At 40.0% G+C, this 19,211-nt stretch overlaps 1 protein-coding gene and 1 long non-coding RNA gene across 4 annotated transcripts; one reads left to right on the top strand and one right to left on the bottom strand.

Annotated features, from left to right (window-relative positions):
* Positions 1-1,517: 1,517 nt before the first annotated feature.
* On the bottom strand, positions 1,518-10,356 carry LOC123145876 (nudix hydrolase 3). Its single transcript, XM_044565386.1, has 21 exons — positions 9,946-10,356; positions 9,677-9,856; positions 9,032-9,109; positions 8,681-8,777; positions 8,264-8,397; positions 7,466-7,547; positions 7,298-7,384; positions 7,030-7,136; positions 6,116-6,287; positions 5,709-5,950; positions 5,544-5,625; positions 5,279-5,344; positions 4,368-4,445; positions 4,205-4,300; positions 3,390-3,496; positions 3,104-3,272; positions 2,892-2,975; positions 2,606-2,700; positions 2,401-2,491; positions 2,141-2,287; positions 1,518-2,007 (listed from the first exon to the last, which is right to left on the bottom strand). The coding sequence occupies exons 1-21, from the start codon at positions 10,020-10,022 to the stop codon at positions 1,948-1,950; spliced, it is 2,331 nt and encodes a 776-aa protein (XP_044421321.1). The 5' UTR covers positions 10,023-10,356; the 3' UTR covers positions 1,518-1,947.
* Positions 10,357-11,784: 1,428 nt separating this feature from the next.
* Positions 11,785-18,929, top strand: LOC123145877 (uncharacterized). Of its 3 annotated transcripts, none has more exons than XR_006472509.1 (9): positions 11,785-12,095; positions 12,477-12,603; positions 14,374-14,487; positions 14,618-14,811; positions 14,981-15,245; positions 15,512-15,611; positions 16,061-16,247; positions 16,387-16,532; positions 18,638-18,929. It is a non-coding gene; the product is annotated as an uncharacterized lncRNA (long non-coding RNA). The 3 variants fall into 3 exon arrangements; XR_006472508.1 differs by having other exon boundaries at positions 11,789-12,095; positions 12,477-12,624; XR_006472507.1 differs by having other exon boundaries at positions 11,786-12,095; positions 12,477-12,624; positions 14,981-15,195; positions 16,061-16,532.
* The last annotated feature ends 282 nt before the right edge of the window (positions 18,930-19,211 follow it).

The following is a 19,211-nucleotide window of genomic DNA, read 5'->3' as shown; positions in this document are numbered from 1 at the left end:
AACCCCTTTCGGTCATGCTGGTCATCACCCGGTACCCCCGGAACAATTCCGGACTCCAATACCCTTCATCCAATATATCAATCTTCACCTCCTGACCATTCCGGAGTTCCTCGTCACGTCCGAAATCTCATCCGGGACTCCGAACAACCTTCAGTAACCACCATAATGACTCAACTATACTTATATCGTCACCAAACATTAAGTGTGTAGACCCTGCGGGTTCGAGAACTATGCAAACATGACCGAGACACCTCTACGGTCAATAACCAATAGCGGGACCTGGATGCCCATATTGGTTCCTACATATTCTACGAAGATCTTATCGGTCGAACCTCAATGTCAAGGATTCTGCTAATCCCGTATGCAGTTCCCTTTGTCCATCGGTATGTTACTTGCCCGAGATTCGATCGTCGGTATCTCCATACCTAGTTCAATCTCGTTACCGGCAAGTCTCTTTACTCGTTCCGTAATACAAGATCCCGTGGCTAACTCATTAGTCACATTGCTTGCAAGGTTACTGTGATGTTGTATTACCAAGTGGGCCCTGGGATACCTCTCCGTCATACGGAGTGACAAATCTCAGTCTTGATCCATGCCAACTCAACGGACACCCTCGGAAATACCTGTAGAGCACCTTTATAGTCACCCAGTTACGTTGCGACGTTTGGTACACACAAGGTATTCCCCCGGTGTCAGTGAGTTGCATGATCTCATGGTCATAGGAACATATACTTGACATGCAGAAAACGATAGTAGTAAACTTGATACGATCATATGCTACGTTTATAGTTTGGGTCTTGTCCATCACATCATTCTCCTAATGATGTGATCCCGTTATCAAATGACAACTCATGTCTATGGCTAGGAAACCATAGCCGTCTTTGAACAACAAGCTGGTCTAGTAGAGGCTCACTAGGGACACGTTGTTGTCTATGTATCCACACATATATCTGAGTTTCCGATCAATACAATTCTAGCATGGATAATAAATAATTATCATGAACAAGAAAATATGATAATAATTAATTTATTATTGCCTTTAGGGCATATTTCCAACATTATCATCTGCAGATAAATCTCACCATTGAAAAAGTGAAATGTTAGTGCCCTGTGTTTTCTTCTGATGAAGCAACATCTGCTCTGTAGTAACACCTACAATGATGATTTGTCTCTTCAGATTTCACTGCTTCCTTTGCCACTTATCAATTATCATCTGTATATTCTTGGATCCTACACTGATGAACAAGGACAAATAAATAAAAAGAAGTCTCAGACCTAGCAATCGTAATAACCCCAAACCATCATGGGACCCTATAAGATTTAAATGATGCCTTGGTTTGGAATGTTGCACCTGTTCGGCTCACCAGCTCATTTATTAGCTGAGGCGAAAGGGACTCGTGAGCGTCGTTAACCTATTTGTGAGTATGGAATATGGTTAAGATGAAAGAGCATGTTTCTGTATGAAGTAACGTTACAAGTTTGAAACGTTGAATAGGGTCCGATCAGAGTGGGGCATATATTTGCAACATTAATTCACTCACAAGGAACAAACCATGTGTACCAGCATTCTGATATATATAAGCACAAGATGACCTTCAGCGTGGCAAAACCGCAAAAGTTCAGCAGAATTCTGATGGTCTCTGCTCCTAATTCCTGAGTGAATATGTTCAAAGATTACAGTAGACATCACGCTTTCTAAAAACACCTTGGTAAATAGACAGTGATGCTAACAGTGATCCTTTAGAAGTTCATCCATTTAGGCAGTGATGCTAACAGCCATCCTTTTAAGAAGTCATTCATTTATTTGTGTTATTTTCCATTTGTGTCACTCAGGATGGTGCTTCATCTTGTTTCAACCATTTGTACTTTCTCATGTAAAAAAACAATTTGTAGTTTCTCAGGTACAATGGGAGGCGCAAAACTTTTTGAATCACTGTCCTCCGGTGATTAATTGTTTGCGAGCAGCTTACTAGCCGTGCCAAATATAGGGGCTATATCAACAGGCACCTGAAAATGAACATACATAATAAGTAAAACTCCATTCAGCTAAACATATGAACATAACAGATGAACACCATTCAGCAAGTAGATTATTAAGAATTTGCATTTGCTATTGAAAACATTACAACTTGAGTAGTACCTGCATGTGTTCGATTTTCTCCAATGCCACACGCAACGGCTGCGTCAAGGTTGCACGGGACTGAAGGAGAGACTGCGCGGCAGGCTTGTCGCCCTTTGCCTGTATCGTCATGATCTCTCTGCCAAGGCTTTCAACAGCTTCCTCGACCTTTGAGGACACAGAATATAGTGAGGAGCAATAACAAATGAATAAATGATGATAAGTCCAAATGAGAACTATGAATAAATAATGAATATATATCCTGTTTTAATGAAATTTACCTTTGTAAAGTCAATTGAGAATTTTCCGTCAGAATGCAAGATAAAAGCTCCTTTGTCATACAACCAGTTAAACTGCAATGCCTGTCCCTTCCTACATTCACAGAATAACAGTTAGATTATCATCCGAGCTCAAGGAACCATGAGAACTATGCTTGCTAAGTTTTCTGTAGTTTGCTAGGGCCTCGGAGGGAAGATACACACTTACCCATGAGCTTCTTCCAGTCCAAAGCGAATCGACCGGAAGCATCCAGCCAGGAAAGAAACATACATAGATTTTGATAGACTCTTAGGAAGTAACCCCTGACATAACAGAAGCAAACGAGAAATTATGTGATCCATTTCAAGTATTATATGATTGCATACAAAGGATAGGAAAGGAATATGCATCCCCAATATTCCCTACAGAAATAAGATCTGTCTAGCTTGGGCCCCAGAACACTGGGCTGTAACACAAGTGCCATGATACCCTGATAACTGATGAAGTAACTGACCTTGTTTATAAGAAAATTCAGCGCCCACAGACCAACTATATCAGCTTTTGCCTCCTCCAATGCTGAATGACATTCTTGAAGTTCCTGTACATTTATCAAAAAAGAAAGGAGAGTCAACAAGTGGCATCAGATAGGATATATCACCCTTTTCTTTTTCTGTCATAGCACCTAATCGAGCAAGTCTTTATCTACATTGCTACTTGCACACGTACCATTCTAACTGTGGACTTTTTACCACCAGGAAGGGTTATGGAATGAGGTCCAATTCCATGGCAGCACTCATGGCAAACGATATGTGTATAATAAGGCTCAAAATCAACATATTCTTTCTGCTCCTCTCTGATGCAGGCATTGGCTATAGGCTTCAAGATATTCTTGAACCTGAATGATAAATAAAATTTGAATTGCCAATGTTAGCATGAACTCCCTTTTTGCTTGACACAAGTGTAAACTATATAACATCAGCTAAGATGAATAAAAAAGTCAGTGAAGGCATACTTGGCTTCTGAAATGTTCTTAAGCATAACCATTGAAGTTCCTCGCTCATTCACAATCCGCTCATCATTTGGCAAATTGAAAGCTATAGTTTGAGGACCTTTCACATCCTGATACAGAAGCACTTGTTTAGTTCACATGAAACTGTTGGCCAAGTATATGAAAAATGTGGATAAACAATTCATTTGCAATAACATTAACAAGTTCTTGACCTTTTTCAGCCTACCAATTGCCTGAAGTAGCCCGGATGAAAATAAATATACTTCTACCACAAGAGAAAAAAAATACTAAATCTCCCAAGAAATTTCGACACAACAATAACTATCAATCTACCACAAAAAGGACGGAAATACTAAAGATCTCCCTATAACAGTATGGTGCAATGGTTGCTGACATTAACACGTTAAAATACTTGGATGACAACCATGCCACTGAGACAGTAGTCAGAAAAGCATGGAGTCTAAACGAATCCAAAGCAAACAAATGGTATTTTTTCATGAAATCCTAGTGCTTCCTCACTCATTAAATCTTACGGTGTTAAAGAACAAAGAAGAATTGTTTAATTCTCCCAGAGATTTAAGGGCATAAGGTTCTTATCAGCTTTTCATCTATCACCAAGCAGAATGAGAAGACAAGCCTAATTTTACTTGTCTACAAATGTCCGGATGCTTTGGCAATAATGAGTTCACACCAACTGAATTGCAAGGAAAAACTAGGACAGTCATGAGATTTATTTTTTACCAAACATTGATTGAACTAGGCTTTTTGTCTACGAGAAGCAAGAGCATGTGAAAAGTAACATCAACATAGAAACATACCCCAGAGTTGTAAAGAAGATTCATCACGCGAATTGGAGCAGCAGATACATTGTCTGATTTGTAAATATTGTCCAATGGAAGATTTTTCTCCAAATCCTGAACCCAAATCAAAGTTGGTGTAAATGAAAGCTTAATATTTCCATGAAAAATCAATCAGAATTACCTCGAGTTGATCACCAAAGAGTTTAACTTGAGAAGTTGCAACGTCGTCCCGCACCCCAACAAATGCTTCAAAGGTTGCCTTCGAAATAGTAGAATTATTAGTACTAGTATAACAAATGAAATATTTTATTGAACTCTAGGTCTAGGCACAGTATGTAGATGAACAGACCTAATTCAACATTTCCCCTCTTTTGTACATGTGCTTATTTTTTTTGTTATGCAATGAGTCGTTGTATTGGCCACAGTGGGGCAAACATTACATGGAGGGAAATATACAGTAAAATCCCATAGAATAGGAAATGCAATCTACTCTAACTGGACAGCGTGACCACTTTGCCATATAAATTCTAATATTGCCTTGTGGTGATGGCTGGTGCCTAGTTGATTTTGAACTAAAACCACAACAAGAATTATTGAACGGAGGGAGTACTTCTACTAAAATCCAAGTGGTTAGGCCAAATAACATTAGCAGTCTCAGCATGAGTGCATAATTAAATAGAAGAACAGATAATCACAACCCATAGAGAATACACGTAAATTACATTACATTTGAATACATGGCAATTAGTCCATTAGTCAACAATATTGCTGACTTGCTGTACATTAATGAAGAACATGCTTTAGCAAATTTGCCTAGATGGTAGCCTAAATAAGAAAATAAAATTGAGTATGGAGAAAGTTGGCAAGATGTGGTGTCTGAAGCTAATATTAGTGTAGCCAGTGTTAATCTGCTAGCATCAGTTGCACAAACTTGAAGAGTGTCCAAAAGAAGACACATGACAAGAACTTCAAACTTCGAGCTTTAAAAAAAAAACTTCAAACTTGTGTCTGGTGTTTAGTGCACCTTCATTGCTAGACTCACCAATAGACAAAAGTGATGCAAGAACAGGTGGGACAAGGATCCTAAAATACCTTATAACTAAACAGACCATCTTCATATGTCTCGTATGGGCCAATGGTGACATCTATGTTGGAGTCCTGGAAACATGACAAGAATGCCAAATATAGAGGTAGCATCAACTAATATTGATATAAATAAAAATAGAAAAGAAATTTTAATGCTAAAAATAACAAGTATATCCCATTTTCTCTAACAAAGTTAACAGCTATAATCACTCAAATAATGTATTTAAAGAGAAATGAATGAACTAATAAAACTGAGAATGAGGATACTAACCAACTCCATCCAAGCTATGTCAGATTCATAATAATCATTTGAAAGGAAAGCATTTGCCTTGGTTCTGAGTAAATTCTTCAGGCTACAACAAGATACAGCGAACACTGCTTCACAGAAATGAACTAAACCTTTCACAAACTGAAAGATGTTAGGTTACTAGCTTACCTTGGACAATCAGAACAATCTGATGCTTTAATAAGAAGCTCGGCAGCTTTCTCAAGGGATGCTTTATACTCCTTGGAATATGGAACAATAAAAAGATCATCTGAAGTATTGGTTTGATTTGGTCCATCTGACTCTACTACTGATGTAGTCAATAAAGCATCAGGCCGTTTTATGACAGTAAAGAATCCAGTTGCATCTTTTTGTTCCTTATCAGTTAGTCCACTTTTCCATAAATCAAACTCCTACAGCCACATTAAGAATGTGGAAACCGGTCCAATATTAGTTAGAAAGAACACATTTGATGTACAATTATCATAAGCAGAAATTGCACTGAAGTTTTATTATACACTCGAAAGATTCTCTACTGGATATTTTAAGCACTGAGAAGTGACTAAATATGACGGTACCATTTTGTTCATGTCAGCAGGATAGAAGTTCGCGCCACGAGGCTTATCTAGAGGGAATGCTGCACGATACTCAAGCCCCTTCCATCCTGAAATTGGCTTGGTGGCATCTGTGAGCAATTTCACAGCCGAATCGGCAGTGGATAGAAAAGCCTTATTTTCATCAAGGCAGGACCTGTTTGAGAAATATCAAAACGGTAAACAAATATCAGCATGCTAAGAAATATAAAATAGTTATAAAGAAATCTAATTAGAAAGTTAAAAAGAATGTGAAGGATAAGAAATGCATGAAATTAGATGACTGTTTAATAGCAGAACCTGGTGTCAACAAAAGAAGAAGAAACCGGACGAGACCAACATGAGTAACTAAGATCTCTCTATGCATTTTAGTTTTAGGTTGCACTTTCTCATTTATATCCACAGCTGATAAAATCACAACTCAGGCAAAAAGCATGTGGGCATATGCTGCATTTACTATCACCATTTTTTTTGCAGAAATTTGCTATCTACACTGCAAGACTTTAAGTTGCTGTAGTGCATGTTGACATTGCAAAAAACTTGTGAAAAATTATCTCATGGGTGAAATGCAGTAACACTGACACGCCATGGGAACCTCTCAAAAAGGGGGTGGCACTGGTACTAACATACATTCAGAAATGATTGATGGCAAATAAACCCAAGTCCCCTGCTTTAACTCTCACAATGCATATCTTCCATTCCAGTTATGCACCTATCTCAGAGTCTAACTTATAACAAGAAATTGTTCAATTGTGTATATAGCCACAAGGAAGGAATGAGAAAAGTAAAGACAAAAATATATAGTTGATGATAGCAACTTCCAAAGATGAAATTTTCAGTGAACATGCTAGTAAATTCCAATCAATGAAGAGAAGCTTGATTAGAGAATAACATATTACCATGGACTTTTATTAATAGAGTAATATGCCCACTTCAGACTATCAAGGGAGGAGGAATCAGCGTGTGCTCTTAGCCAGTCTCTTAGCATTGTGTTGCTATTCCATACCTACTCAAGAAGAAAAGTAGCAAGAAGTTGCAGAATTAAATTACGCAAGAACTATACAGTGCAAAACTAGTGAGAATGTTATGAATCATAACTATACATGAGACATCTAACCAATATGAAATAGAACTAATATCTGAACAGTATATTATGCAAGAACTAACCTGCTCATAAAATATTTCATCAATAACCATTGATGCTTTAAGAATATATCCCAAGGCTTCTTTGTCTCCTTCAGATAGAGTAGTCAACTGTCAAAATGAAAGTATCCATAACAAATGTTAATCAAATCAATGGCCAAAAGGTACATGCTGACATATAGACTCACTTACCTCTGGTTCCAAATGGATGGGAGCATAACGACTAATTTGCTTTTGTAAGGTTAAGCTGCGAGACTCCGTGTTATCTTTGTACCTAAAGAAGGCATGAAAGGTTTAAGAAAAAATATTTAAGAGAAATGTAATGCAACAGGGTTCACCAAAGAATTAGGATCTATTGAACTGAATTACTTCAAAGTGGCAATTGGCAATAGATGGAAGACAAAGAAATCATTCTTTCAAGTTCTAAATCCAGCGATTAGTTAGCAAGGAGCACATACTGCTTGAAACATATAGTGCTTTGGGCTTGTCTGACCAAGTGGGGAGATCTTGGTTAGAGTGGTCACATAGGATAGCTCCATTACATGACTTCTTTGGGAAAGGCCTCACTCAGGAGATGTTAGAGTGCCATTTAGGTTCCTCAAATTTCCCTTCAAGTTAGAACAGTAGCTTTCCCTACGATGTAAACAATATTACATCACATTTTTTACTTAAGGCAGACCATAAATTTTAAGAACCTAGGCTTGACGTAACGACAATACCAAGATTCCAAATCCACGATTCCAGCTTCTTGGTGTTAAAAGCTAAACCTGGAAGGCAAATGGGTCCTGGTATGGATTTAAGTGTCATGAACACCAAACCGATTATTGGTTAATCGGATGCTGTTGATAATAGTAAAGTTCATAAGGATTGCACCTACGTTGCATTTTAATTTTTACATAAAAGAATAGGATTATCCCATAGAAGGATGAGGCCCCATATTTGGTCAGAATAATATATACAAAAAAAAGAGCTGACTGCTTTAGTGCTTACCTTTCCTCAATAATACTGAACAGTTGGCCGTATTGCCCATTCACATCATAAGGTACATATTCTCCGCTTTCTGCTGCAAGGCAGCTCTTGTACTCGTCACGGTGCATATACCTAACTGCGGATACTTCACTTTCCTGCATATTAAATATTTAGAGTCAGTTTTGAAAATGAAAACCTGTGCAAGCAGTGAAACAAGGATAAAGAATAACAAATAATTCATCATTGGCCATACCTAAAGGTTTTTCCATGAATTTTTTAGAAACCGTTTATTATACTGTAGCGTCATTAGTTGCATTAAACTTTTTTCTTACAAACTAAACAGCAGAGTACATACTTTCTTCTAATGCATAAGTTTTTGATCTTGCCAACAATGAGCATAATAAAACGTAAGTGAAAAGGCCACTACTGAATTCTCACTTGGAGAGTGAAGGCCTCGAGTGGAATTGGAGTTAAAGTCGTCACAAGGTAAACATCATTGTACTCATTGTTGGTGTAAGTCCCATTGTTGATAACGCTGCAGCAAAGAGTCTAAGATTAGCATCTCTTTTCTAAGGTATCTAAGGTGCAGATGATGATGCTGTGAGATTTATGTGAACAAAAATCAATATGAAGAAACACAGGTTAGCATCTCTTAGGTTACTGGTGCTTAAACTGGTAACAGATCCAATACAGTTATTATCACAATATGCCCTACCATCTTAAACTGATGAGCATGCTATCTCACATAGGCAGCAAGAAGGTAACAAACAGCAACGTAGATCTACTGACCATTCCTGAAGAAAAACGAAGATGAGCTCAAAAGCATCGACTGGAAGCTTGATGCCTAGTTCTTCTTGGAGCTCCCTCCTGTTGTTAATCCATGGCAGATACTAGAAAAGATTAGAACCCGTGATTTTAATAAAGAAGTTGCCTAGCCTAGTAGCCTAGCATATAACAGCACTGCATATTACTTGACCAGCAAATTTAAGCAACTCAGTGACCGCAACGTGTAATAACAAATATGAAAACTACGAGTAACATCACAAACGCTGTGTAACAACATAGAACATCATTTGATTTGACAACCACTGACCCCATAAGTTATACCTAGCTTCTAAAATAAAGTTGTAACAGCAATATAATCCCTCCTGGTGATTGCTGTCAGTAAGTACAAATTAGAACCCATCATCAGCAACTTAGCGTAGCACAGAGTCACGCTACAGAGTAATCGGCAGGCAATTCAGTGATTGACCTCACGGCGTAATCGACAGGCAATATTGCAAACACTGTGTGACAACAATATGGAAAGCATGCGCAACCACACATCCCATAAGTTTGACTATATCAGCGACAGCAGTAAAGATTCCTCGTGCAGCGGTCATCCGAGTCCGCTCCAGCAAGTAACAGGAGCGCGGGGCCAGCGAGCTCACTCACCGCGCGGAGGAGAGGGAGGAGTCCCCGGCGGAGATGTGGCCGGCGCTGGAGATGTCCCACTGGCCGGGCCACGAGTCCTTGCAGTCGGCGCGGCGCTGCAGCAGCAGCTCCCCGGTGCTCTCGCAGTAGATCCACACGTGCACCGCGCGGTGGTAGTCCCCGTCCCGGTGCACCTCCGACCTGCGGGGAAGAAGACGAGCAACGTCAGGCTCACGGGAGCGGCGATCCGGCGGAGGTGGGGGTAGGGGGGCCTGGGATCGGAGGCGTGCCTGGGCTTGGAGACGCCCGTCTTGTCGCCGGCGGCGGTGAGCACGTCGAGGCACTCCTCCGGCGCCGGGGCGGCCATGGAGGGGCTGAGGCGGCGGCGGTGGCGTGTGGAAGCAGGCTGGGAAGCTTCAGAGGATTCTTTTTTTTTTGGGTGGACTGTACTATCGATGATAGGTCGGGATGTTTGTGCCAGTTTCAAACGCCGGCACGAGTTGAGGACGGATAGCGACGGGAGGAGCAAAGGGCTTCCGAATCGAGCTGTGGGAGATGCTGCTTGGCTGGCCGGTGAGGCTTCTCTGCTTTTCCAAGCAGAGGATACGATGCTCCTCCGGTCGTGTCGGACCAGACGATGATGGCCTCCGTGTACGTGCAACGTGTGCTACACGGTTTTTTCATCGAGTTTGATTTGGTTTGGTATATACATTATCCAAGAAACTAAACTTTCTGAACTTCGATCAACCTTTTCCTTCTTCGTCGACGATCACCTCTCCTCCCGCTCCGGTGATCGTACGGGGTGAGGGCAAGCGGAGATGAAGCTTGATTGGAGGGATTTGGATTTAGATTGGAGAGGAGATGATTTTGACGCTGCTGGAAAGCGAGAGTGGTCTTAATTGTCGCGAGAGAAGGACTTGTGCCTCCCCCGATAGGAAAAGAGTGGCCCGATAGTGGTGCCAGTGCGTTAGGGTGGTGCAGCAAACAAGTAGGATAGAGGGAATAACTATTTGGCCAGTGCCGAAGGAAGGCAAACACAATGAGATAGAGAAGGTGAGTCAGGCATAAAAGTATAGAGTGATAAATGATGGAAGGAAGAGAGTAAAAAAATGATGAAGGTCAAAAGCCCTATGATAATGATGCACAAGGTTAAGACAGTGGCACATGGGGTGGCGGTGAGGCTCGGGTGCTAGAAAAAAGGATTATGTGATGCATAACTATCTTTTTGCCCCAAGAAGCACATTTGCTTTAGACCAAAATGGCCAATATCATTGGTAACTATATGCAGCTTTATAAAATTTAGGCTATCTCCTCAGAAGGACTATGTGGTGCATCCTTCGTCCTTTTAATTGATAGTTTCGACCAACATTTGTGGACAAGTATCGTGAGTTTTCTATGGCAAACATGACAACAACCTATCAACGGGGGATAAAAAGTGACAAGGCGTGCAAAGAAACAAGAGTGACATAACACAATGAACGAGGAGTGTCAGGGTAAGTGAGATCCTTGCAAAATGAAGCGAGGTAGATTGCCTCTCACTCTTTGTTCTCGTGGTTCATTCCATCGCTAATTTTGAATACATCGGCATCACTTTTAATGACAGTAACATCGATACATCTATTGTATCAAGTACACGTCATTTTTGTCTCGGTAGTACATAAAACCACGTGTAATGTTGTCCACATATCATATATTCTAAAAAATCATGATGTCCGCTTATCTCGAACGAATAGGTAATATTTGAATGCACCAGCATAGCGCTTTGCCTCGGGTTACACAGAAAATGCCCAAAAAATACATAAAGAAGGATGATTATGGAATGTCGAAACAACCCTGCCGCAGAACCACCATAATCCAACATCGGTTTGCGTCATCTAAGAAAGAAGATACGGCTGGGGATTTTTCATGATCACAGAAGCCACCAAACTTTGTACAGTTTTCAAAAACCGACTCGGTGAAATTCATCAAAAAACGAGAGCTGCAAGTCTGCACGCCAAAAACTGCCCGACCGGTGCCTGGCTCGGACACCCTGGATCGTACAACCACAACCGAGCCGTAGCCACACCCGACGGTGCAAGGTGGAGACGTGCACGGGCTGGTCACGCCTCCGCAACAAGCGAAGTCCATCCTACTCGGTCGCCTGCCACCTCTCCCAAGGCTTTCCCCGTTCCCCTGATCCCCTCTCCCACGCCCCCTCTCGTCCCCATCCTCTCCTCCCGCGCATCGCCGCCGCACCATGGCCTCCCCCGGCCCGAACCACCGCCGCCAGCCAAGGCCACCGTCCCCTGTCCACACCAATTCCCCTCCCCTCCATCCCAGACCTCTTCGCACCGTCTCTCTGTTCTCCCTGTTCACAGGCGGTTCGGCCGTCGCCAGATCTGCGCCCAGGCCGGACGAACGACGGCCGGCCGACGCCCCCCGGCGCAGGATCTTCGTAAAGGTGACGCCTTTATGCACCAAATCGCTCACTTCCTCTAGTTTTCATCGCCATAGATCTCTCCCCAGACGATTTGACTGTGGATCTGCGAATTACTCGGTCGTTTTTGCTTCGATCCGGGGTCTCCATGTCTGATTTGACCTCAAAGATTGGATTTTTATCGGCAGAGGGTTGGGATTTGCCTGATTATCGCTTCCCCCATGGGTAGTTCGTTCTAGGATGCGTTGGATCTAACTGCGGTGCTGCCTCTTTCTGGCCAATTTTCAACTACCTGTGCCTTTTTCTGTCTGATGATGCTACCAATTGGATGACTTTCTTTTCTGTGGATCAAAATCATGTGGTGAGCAGATCTAGCTGATTGTTTTCCGTGTCTTCAATTTGCAGAACCGGGAAGTGGATTTCGTGATGGAGACTGGTGCCAGGAATAGATGCATACATGAAATCTATATATAAATACACGGAGAGTAGTGCCAGGGATCATGAGGAACCAAGATGTTTTTCAGCTGATAATGTATTAAGTGATTTTCTTCAGGTATCGTTAGTATGTCTATGTTGTTGTTTCTTCACCTTCTCTTAACCTGTGCGTGATAACATGCTCAGCAGTTTCAAGATGGTAGATCATATTCTGATCATGATTCTTCTACCAGTTTATAATTCAATGTTTAGAAAAGCGTGAAGCCTAAGCGAAGCGGAAAGAGCAATGGGCGCTTAAGCGTTCTAAAATAATAGCCGATAGTCTGGCTATTTTTGAATAGCATCCTGCAGGAAAGTAGGACACCATAGCACATAGGGAGCTGAAATATATAGCATATATAAGATGCAGTTGGCGTAGGTTTGCATCATACCAAATAGCATCAGGCTCACACAGCAATCGAAGTGACAGCGAAAATGCAGTCCAGTTAAAATAGACATAGCTTAATAGAGATCATGTGGCCAAAATTTGGCCAGAATTTTGAGGAAATAGTTCCCAAACTGATCCTAATGTTAATTTAATAAGATAAATGGCATATTGCCGTTATTGCACAAGCGGCAAAGCAGAAGTAGTTCAAAAACAGCCACATTCTGGTTTTTCTTTAAAAAACTTCATCTACGCCCTAGTTTCTGCGTGAGGTGTTTTACCATTGCTCAGCACTTAAGACTACAATTAAAAATGATTTCTTGAACACTGTTATAAATAGGCACCAGTAAACCTAAGAGATGCTAACTCGTGTTTCATGATGATAAATAGGTAACAGTATCATCATCTGCATCTTATATACCCTAGAAAATGATATTGTCTTATCATTCGACTCTATTTCTGCATCATTATCAACAATGGGACGTGCACCAACAACGAGTATGGTTATGGTTTTTATGCTCGTTGTCGTCTAAATTGAGAACAACCTATGTACTGTGTACTTAGGCGCCACTGATTTTTTACATGCAAGCAAAATTTGTAAGGTGGGTGAATATCGAGTTACAATCAGGCAACTATAGAAAGGTCTTATTCAAGGGTGGTAGCTCTTTTGGGAAGCGCTTCGTTGCCAAATGCTAAGCTTTCTTAGTTTCCTGTCCTTACGAGGTTAGCCACGATATCTCCATGTCCAAGTTAAGAGACTTGGGCGCATAGCAAGCCTAATCATACTAGCTTTGGTTAAAACCCTACAAAAAAATGCAACACCATTTCTATTCCATGGCAAAGTTACAGCAATAGAGAAACTTCAGAAAACATATAAGGGATTGACTTTTCTTAGCTTGTTATATATTCCCTCCGTTTGAAAATAAGCGTCATGGTTTTAGTTCAATTTGAACCATGACACTTTGGAACGGAGGGAGTATGTGGTTTTGCACTGTGCTAATGCTAGCCTCTGCTTGGAACTTTCTGCTAATAAGGGAGTCAGAAAAAGAAAAGTAAATTTGCATAGCAAGCAGACAGAGAACTTAGCTGACTGGTGTTTTATCTTGTTCTGTTACTTATATAGCCTACTAGTGAAGAGGCTTCCCTCTGTAATGTGTACCGCTGATGCTTCATTGTCTTTGTTAATCTGATAAGATGACTTCCATCATGTCGAAGCAGACATAACGGACGTGCTCTCGTGATACAATCTTAATTTATTGTGCTAGGTTATGCATTATCAGCACTGCCTCTAGTATACTTTTGTGCAATTTTGTCCTGTAATAGAATATATATGCCACTATTATATTCACCAATATTTTTTCTCGGTCTTTAATCTCTAAGCGAGATTTCTATTTTGCTGGCTTTATCCTGATTTTTTTCTCACTTATCTGGTAAATGGAGCAGAAGGACTTGTGGTCGGAGTTGTTTCATCATTACAAGAAATTGGAAGTTAAACCACGTTTTTTAAAGAATCTTTTCTAGAAGACAAGTACCCAGCAGAATTCCCTTGCAAATATAGTAAGAAGACAGTGCATTCATTTGAAGTATAAAATCAGTTGCTGTTGATATTTTGCAATTCAAGTGTTATATTTTTGTCAGTTTTTTTAGTTAATCCTATTCTCTATAGTACTAACAATTTTTTTTGCAGGCTATGGTCCATTTCAGAAAATAGAAGGTGTTGAAGTATGCCTCTTTGGCATGTATGATTTGGTGCAGAATGTGCAGGACCCAAACCAACTTTAGGGTTATCTGTCATATATTGATTCTGTCAGATTCTCTAGACCTGGCGTAAAAATAGTGTCCAGGGAGGCCTTGCAGACATGTCTCTATCATGAAATTCTGGTAATCCACTATTCTAGTTGGTTCTTTTTTTCCTAATTTCTAGAAAGCTTTGGTATGCCAATCAGAGTGTAATTGGTTTCCTAAGTCCACCATGTATGCAAACTTCAGTTTCATTATTTTGGAATACCTTTTGCTCTTAGTATAACATTACTTTTATATACTCATACAGATCAGTTATCTTCAGTATTGTAAGCAGCGGGTATTCACTAGCTGTTACATTTGGGCTTTCCCACCTTTGAAGGGTGAAAGATTACTGCAGCTCGCTTGCCATATTTGAGGGAGATTATTTGCCAGGAGCTGCAGAAGATACGATCAACAAGCTTTTCCTCGAAGATGATAGAAAGTAAAGAAGACCATCACAAAAAGAGCTTTGAGAGCTCAGTGGTAATGCTTCCGAGGACACCTGATGCTAAAGATATACGAGTAGTTTCATGGTACTTCTTTATGCACCAAACATGCCTCAGTTCAGTCGTGCCACATGTTATTCTTAGTAGTCTAGTTGCAGAAGATACTGTTTGTTATATGATTACTATGCCGCCTCTTGGAAACTTGATTTAGTATGCTTTTCAAGTGCTTGTCCATACTTTCAGTACGCAAGTATGATTAAGGAACAATGGGACCTACCATCCTTATACTGCTATATATTTTCTGCAGTAAAAATTCATACTAGTTGATTGAGTTTATTTTCTAAACCATTCAGAATGTCAATGAAGAATGAATATCTGACAAAACACGGATGGTCTGAAGAGGCAAGGACGCTATGAACCATGATCTTGATGGGAGGCTCAAGGAGTCCACAGGTAATATCATTTTCTTATTGCTTTCTGATACTGAACAGTATGCTTAGTTTGGTGTTCTAGTGGATATCATTCAGTGTAACTTAAAGCATCTTTATAGGCATAGCAGCAAATTCTTCGAGAATTGAAAAAAGTCCCAATTGAAATCTTCACATAACAATAAATTCAGTTAGCATATATCAAAACAATTGTCCATGGATAGAATACTGCACCGATGAATAGAATAGCTGAATAGTAGAACAGCTGAGCAGAGTAGTAGAACAGCCAAGTAAAATTGTGCACTGTTCTATGCCGGCACTGATGACTTGTACTTGTCAAATACTGAGAAGAGTAGAATAGCTGAACAGTAGAACAGCTGGATAGCTGTTTATTGAGATTTTCATTACTGTACTAGAATCTACTTGAAGAGTTCAATTGTTTTACTTGCACTGATTACTTTTTTTTTGCACCAGGGGCGCTCTCTTTCTTGCCTTGGGCGTTCTTCCTGTTGTCTCGGCGCGCCCTCTTTGCAGCTCGATTTGCTTTCTTCTGTGCCGCCTCCTGCTGGCGGTTCTTATCCTCAAGAAGCTGCGCTGCCTTCTCGGCGGCATGCACTCGGTCATGGTTTTGAACCACCGAGAGGATAAACAGTCCTTTCAGGTCATGCTTCGAGCAATTTATAGGGTGTACCGCCATCTGAACCTGTCAATTCAATTGTAGTGATTAATATAATATAAAAAATGAACATGACAGTTTATTTGGGTATTGTGGTATGAACATAATTTTTTTTCTGCCTCAGATCTGTCTTATGATTCCTAGATTGAACTGGGCAAGAACAAGAAGGTGGTGGTCCATGAAGATTGGACTCAAAGAAATGTAGGTGACCAACATGTAATGGAGAGCCGTGGAGGGAGTTAAAAGTGAAGAATTTGGGAGTTGCCCCAGGTAAAAACATTGAAACTATCCCCAATAAATTAGAAGCACCTACCATTCTTAATAGTGTGCATGATAAGTTAGTTAACATTGCTGTTGGTTTGGGTTTTAATTTAGGAAAAGACACTAGAGATTGGAGAAAATGTTCAACATCTAAAATCCTTAGAGGTTGCTAGAGTTGTTATGTTTAATGCCAGTAATGACTAATGATAAAAATAGAACTCCCTCCGTGCGGAGTTACTTGTCGCTCAAATAGATGTATCTAGCGCTATTTTAATGTTTGATGATACATCCATTTGAGTACATGTAATTCCGGACGGAGGGAGTATTATTAAAAAAGAGAACAAAGTATATAATTACATAAAGATACTTTGTGAGGAGATATAGAAGCAAAAGTAAAGATACAATACAAGGCACTTAATTGTTTTAAATGGCTGGACTTTTTTGGAATGCCAGGGGACTAGGTGGCCCGGTGAAATCTAATTTTTATATATAGTGCTATTAATGAACATAAATTGAGGTTTGTTGGTGTACAAGAAACTAATAAACAACATTTTACTTTGTCCTTGTTAGAAAATAATTAGTGGCCATCACTCTTTTAATTTTGACTATGTACCCTCTGTGGGTCAAGCACTTGGTTTATTGCTGGGAGTTGATAATGACCATTATATTATTTGGATACTGAAAAAGGCGCATTTCATATTAGATTTTTTGTTCAGAATAGACGTACTGGGGATAAGATGGATATTGTAAATGTTTATGGAGCCCCTCACAATAATCAGAAAGAACCTTTTCTTGTACAGTTAGTACATATATTTGTTTTAATAATTTTCCTATTATCATTGGTGGGGATTTTAATATCATTAGAAAGAGGAGTGAATCAAATAGGTATAAAGCCTTTGAATAAATGGTCACACTTGTTTAATGCTATTATAGAGCATTGGGAATTGAGAGATTAGAGCTAGCTGGGAGATGTTTTACCTGGTCCAACAATCAGGAGAATCCTGTGTGAGAAATTTCCTATGTCTTTAACTCGAGTTTATGCCCACTCCTGTTTCTTAGTGCTTTGCCTAGAGTGCTGTCAGACCATTTCCCTTTGCTCCTGGACTTGGGTCTAAATCAGCCAAAAATAGTACTCCCTCCGATCCATGAATTATTTATGGATCGGAGGGAGCAAGACCTTTTAAATTTGAGTTGCGTTGGTTTTTAATAGAGGATTTAGATGCTGTAGTTTTGAATGTTTCATGTGACGTCTATTGTGGTAGAAACTTGCAAGACCAGTGGCAATATAGAGCTAGAAGGCCAAGGAAAAAACTTGAAACGATGTAACTTAAATTAAATGTGGTTTTATGAAAAACAGAAAGTTTGTCTAACTCAATGCATTGATGAGGTTGATAAAGAAAGTGAATTAATAGGGCTGCGTAGAGATATATATTTAGCTAGAAAAGATCTAGAGGAACAAATACAGAAAATCAACAAAGAAGATGAAACTAAATGGCTGCAGAGGTCCAAAGAAGAGGAGTTGCTAGTGGGAGCTGCTTACCTTATATTTTATGTCTAAAGCTAGTAGTAGAAAAAGTAAGAATAAAATTGTATCCTTTAGGAATAGTAGTAATGAGATGGTTCAGGGGGATAAAGCTTTACTTTTATTTCCTACAGATTTTATAATTGCTTTACTGCAGGGATGCTAAACATCAAGTTGGATATTGACATGCCCAGTGTGTTAGATGATCCTGATAGGAAAATGCTACTCCCTCTGATCCAACAAAAGTGTCATGGTTTTAGTTCAAATTTGAACTAAAACCACGAAATTTGAACTAAACCACGACACTTATTTTGGATAGGATGGAGTGCCAGATATTATTATTTTTAGGGTATTTGTTTTTGACATGAAACACAATAAGGCCCCTGGACCAGACGGTCTGCCAATAGAGTTATGCTAGAAATATAGGCATGAGTTCGAAATGATTTACTAGCCTTATGAACTGATTTCTATAATGGAAAGTTTGATCTGGTCATCGTGGAAAGGCGGGAATTCTGCTCTTAATTGTGTTTACCCGCATGAACCTACTACTTTTTTTTGTTCCAAATTGCTTATTGGATATCCAATTGGTCAGGGATGCAGAAAAACAGAGGATGGCTTCTACTGGCGGCTGCTCATTAAAATTGCCACAAGTTTCTTTGATGAAAGAGGAGGATGGGAACTAATGACATGCAGAATTGGAACTGGAATTGTGAACTAATGCTCGTTGGAGTAACTAATCTGCTGAATGTTGCCAGGCTGCATTATATTTGGATCTACTGTTTTGGTAGATGTGATTTCGTTGTGTGTTGCATGCCACATGTTGCTGGGGACTCATGTTGGATGACCCTGGGGTATAGATTTTTTGGCACAGGTGCCGCTGTTCAGTGTTCTGTTCTCTTTTTTTTTTTTTTTGCTTTCGGAACCTCTTATATGTGTCCTGAGCAATTGTCTTGTCGTTTTTGTTCTTATCAATATGAATAAAATCGTTATTTCCGAAAAGACTAGATCGGATCTGTTTTCTAAACTGAAATCAATTTGCAAACCCTAGACTGGATCTCATGTTCCAAAACCCCAGACCGGATCTCATGTTCCAAACCCTAGACCAGATCCGATCTTCCAAACCCTAGACCGGATCCGATCTTCCAACTCTAGATCCTATTTGACGC

This window comes from Triticum aestivum, chromosome 6D, assembly GCF_018294505.1.
Source record: "Triticum aestivum cultivar Chinese Spring chromosome 6D, IWGSC CS RefSeq v2.1, whole genome shotgun sequence".
Lineage (NCBI taxonomy): Eukaryota > Viridiplantae > Streptophyta > Magnoliopsida > Poales > Poaceae > Triticum > Triticum aestivum.
The sequence above is the reverse complement of the archived record's forward strand: the minus strand, read 5'-3'. Positions and strand labels throughout refer to the sequence as shown.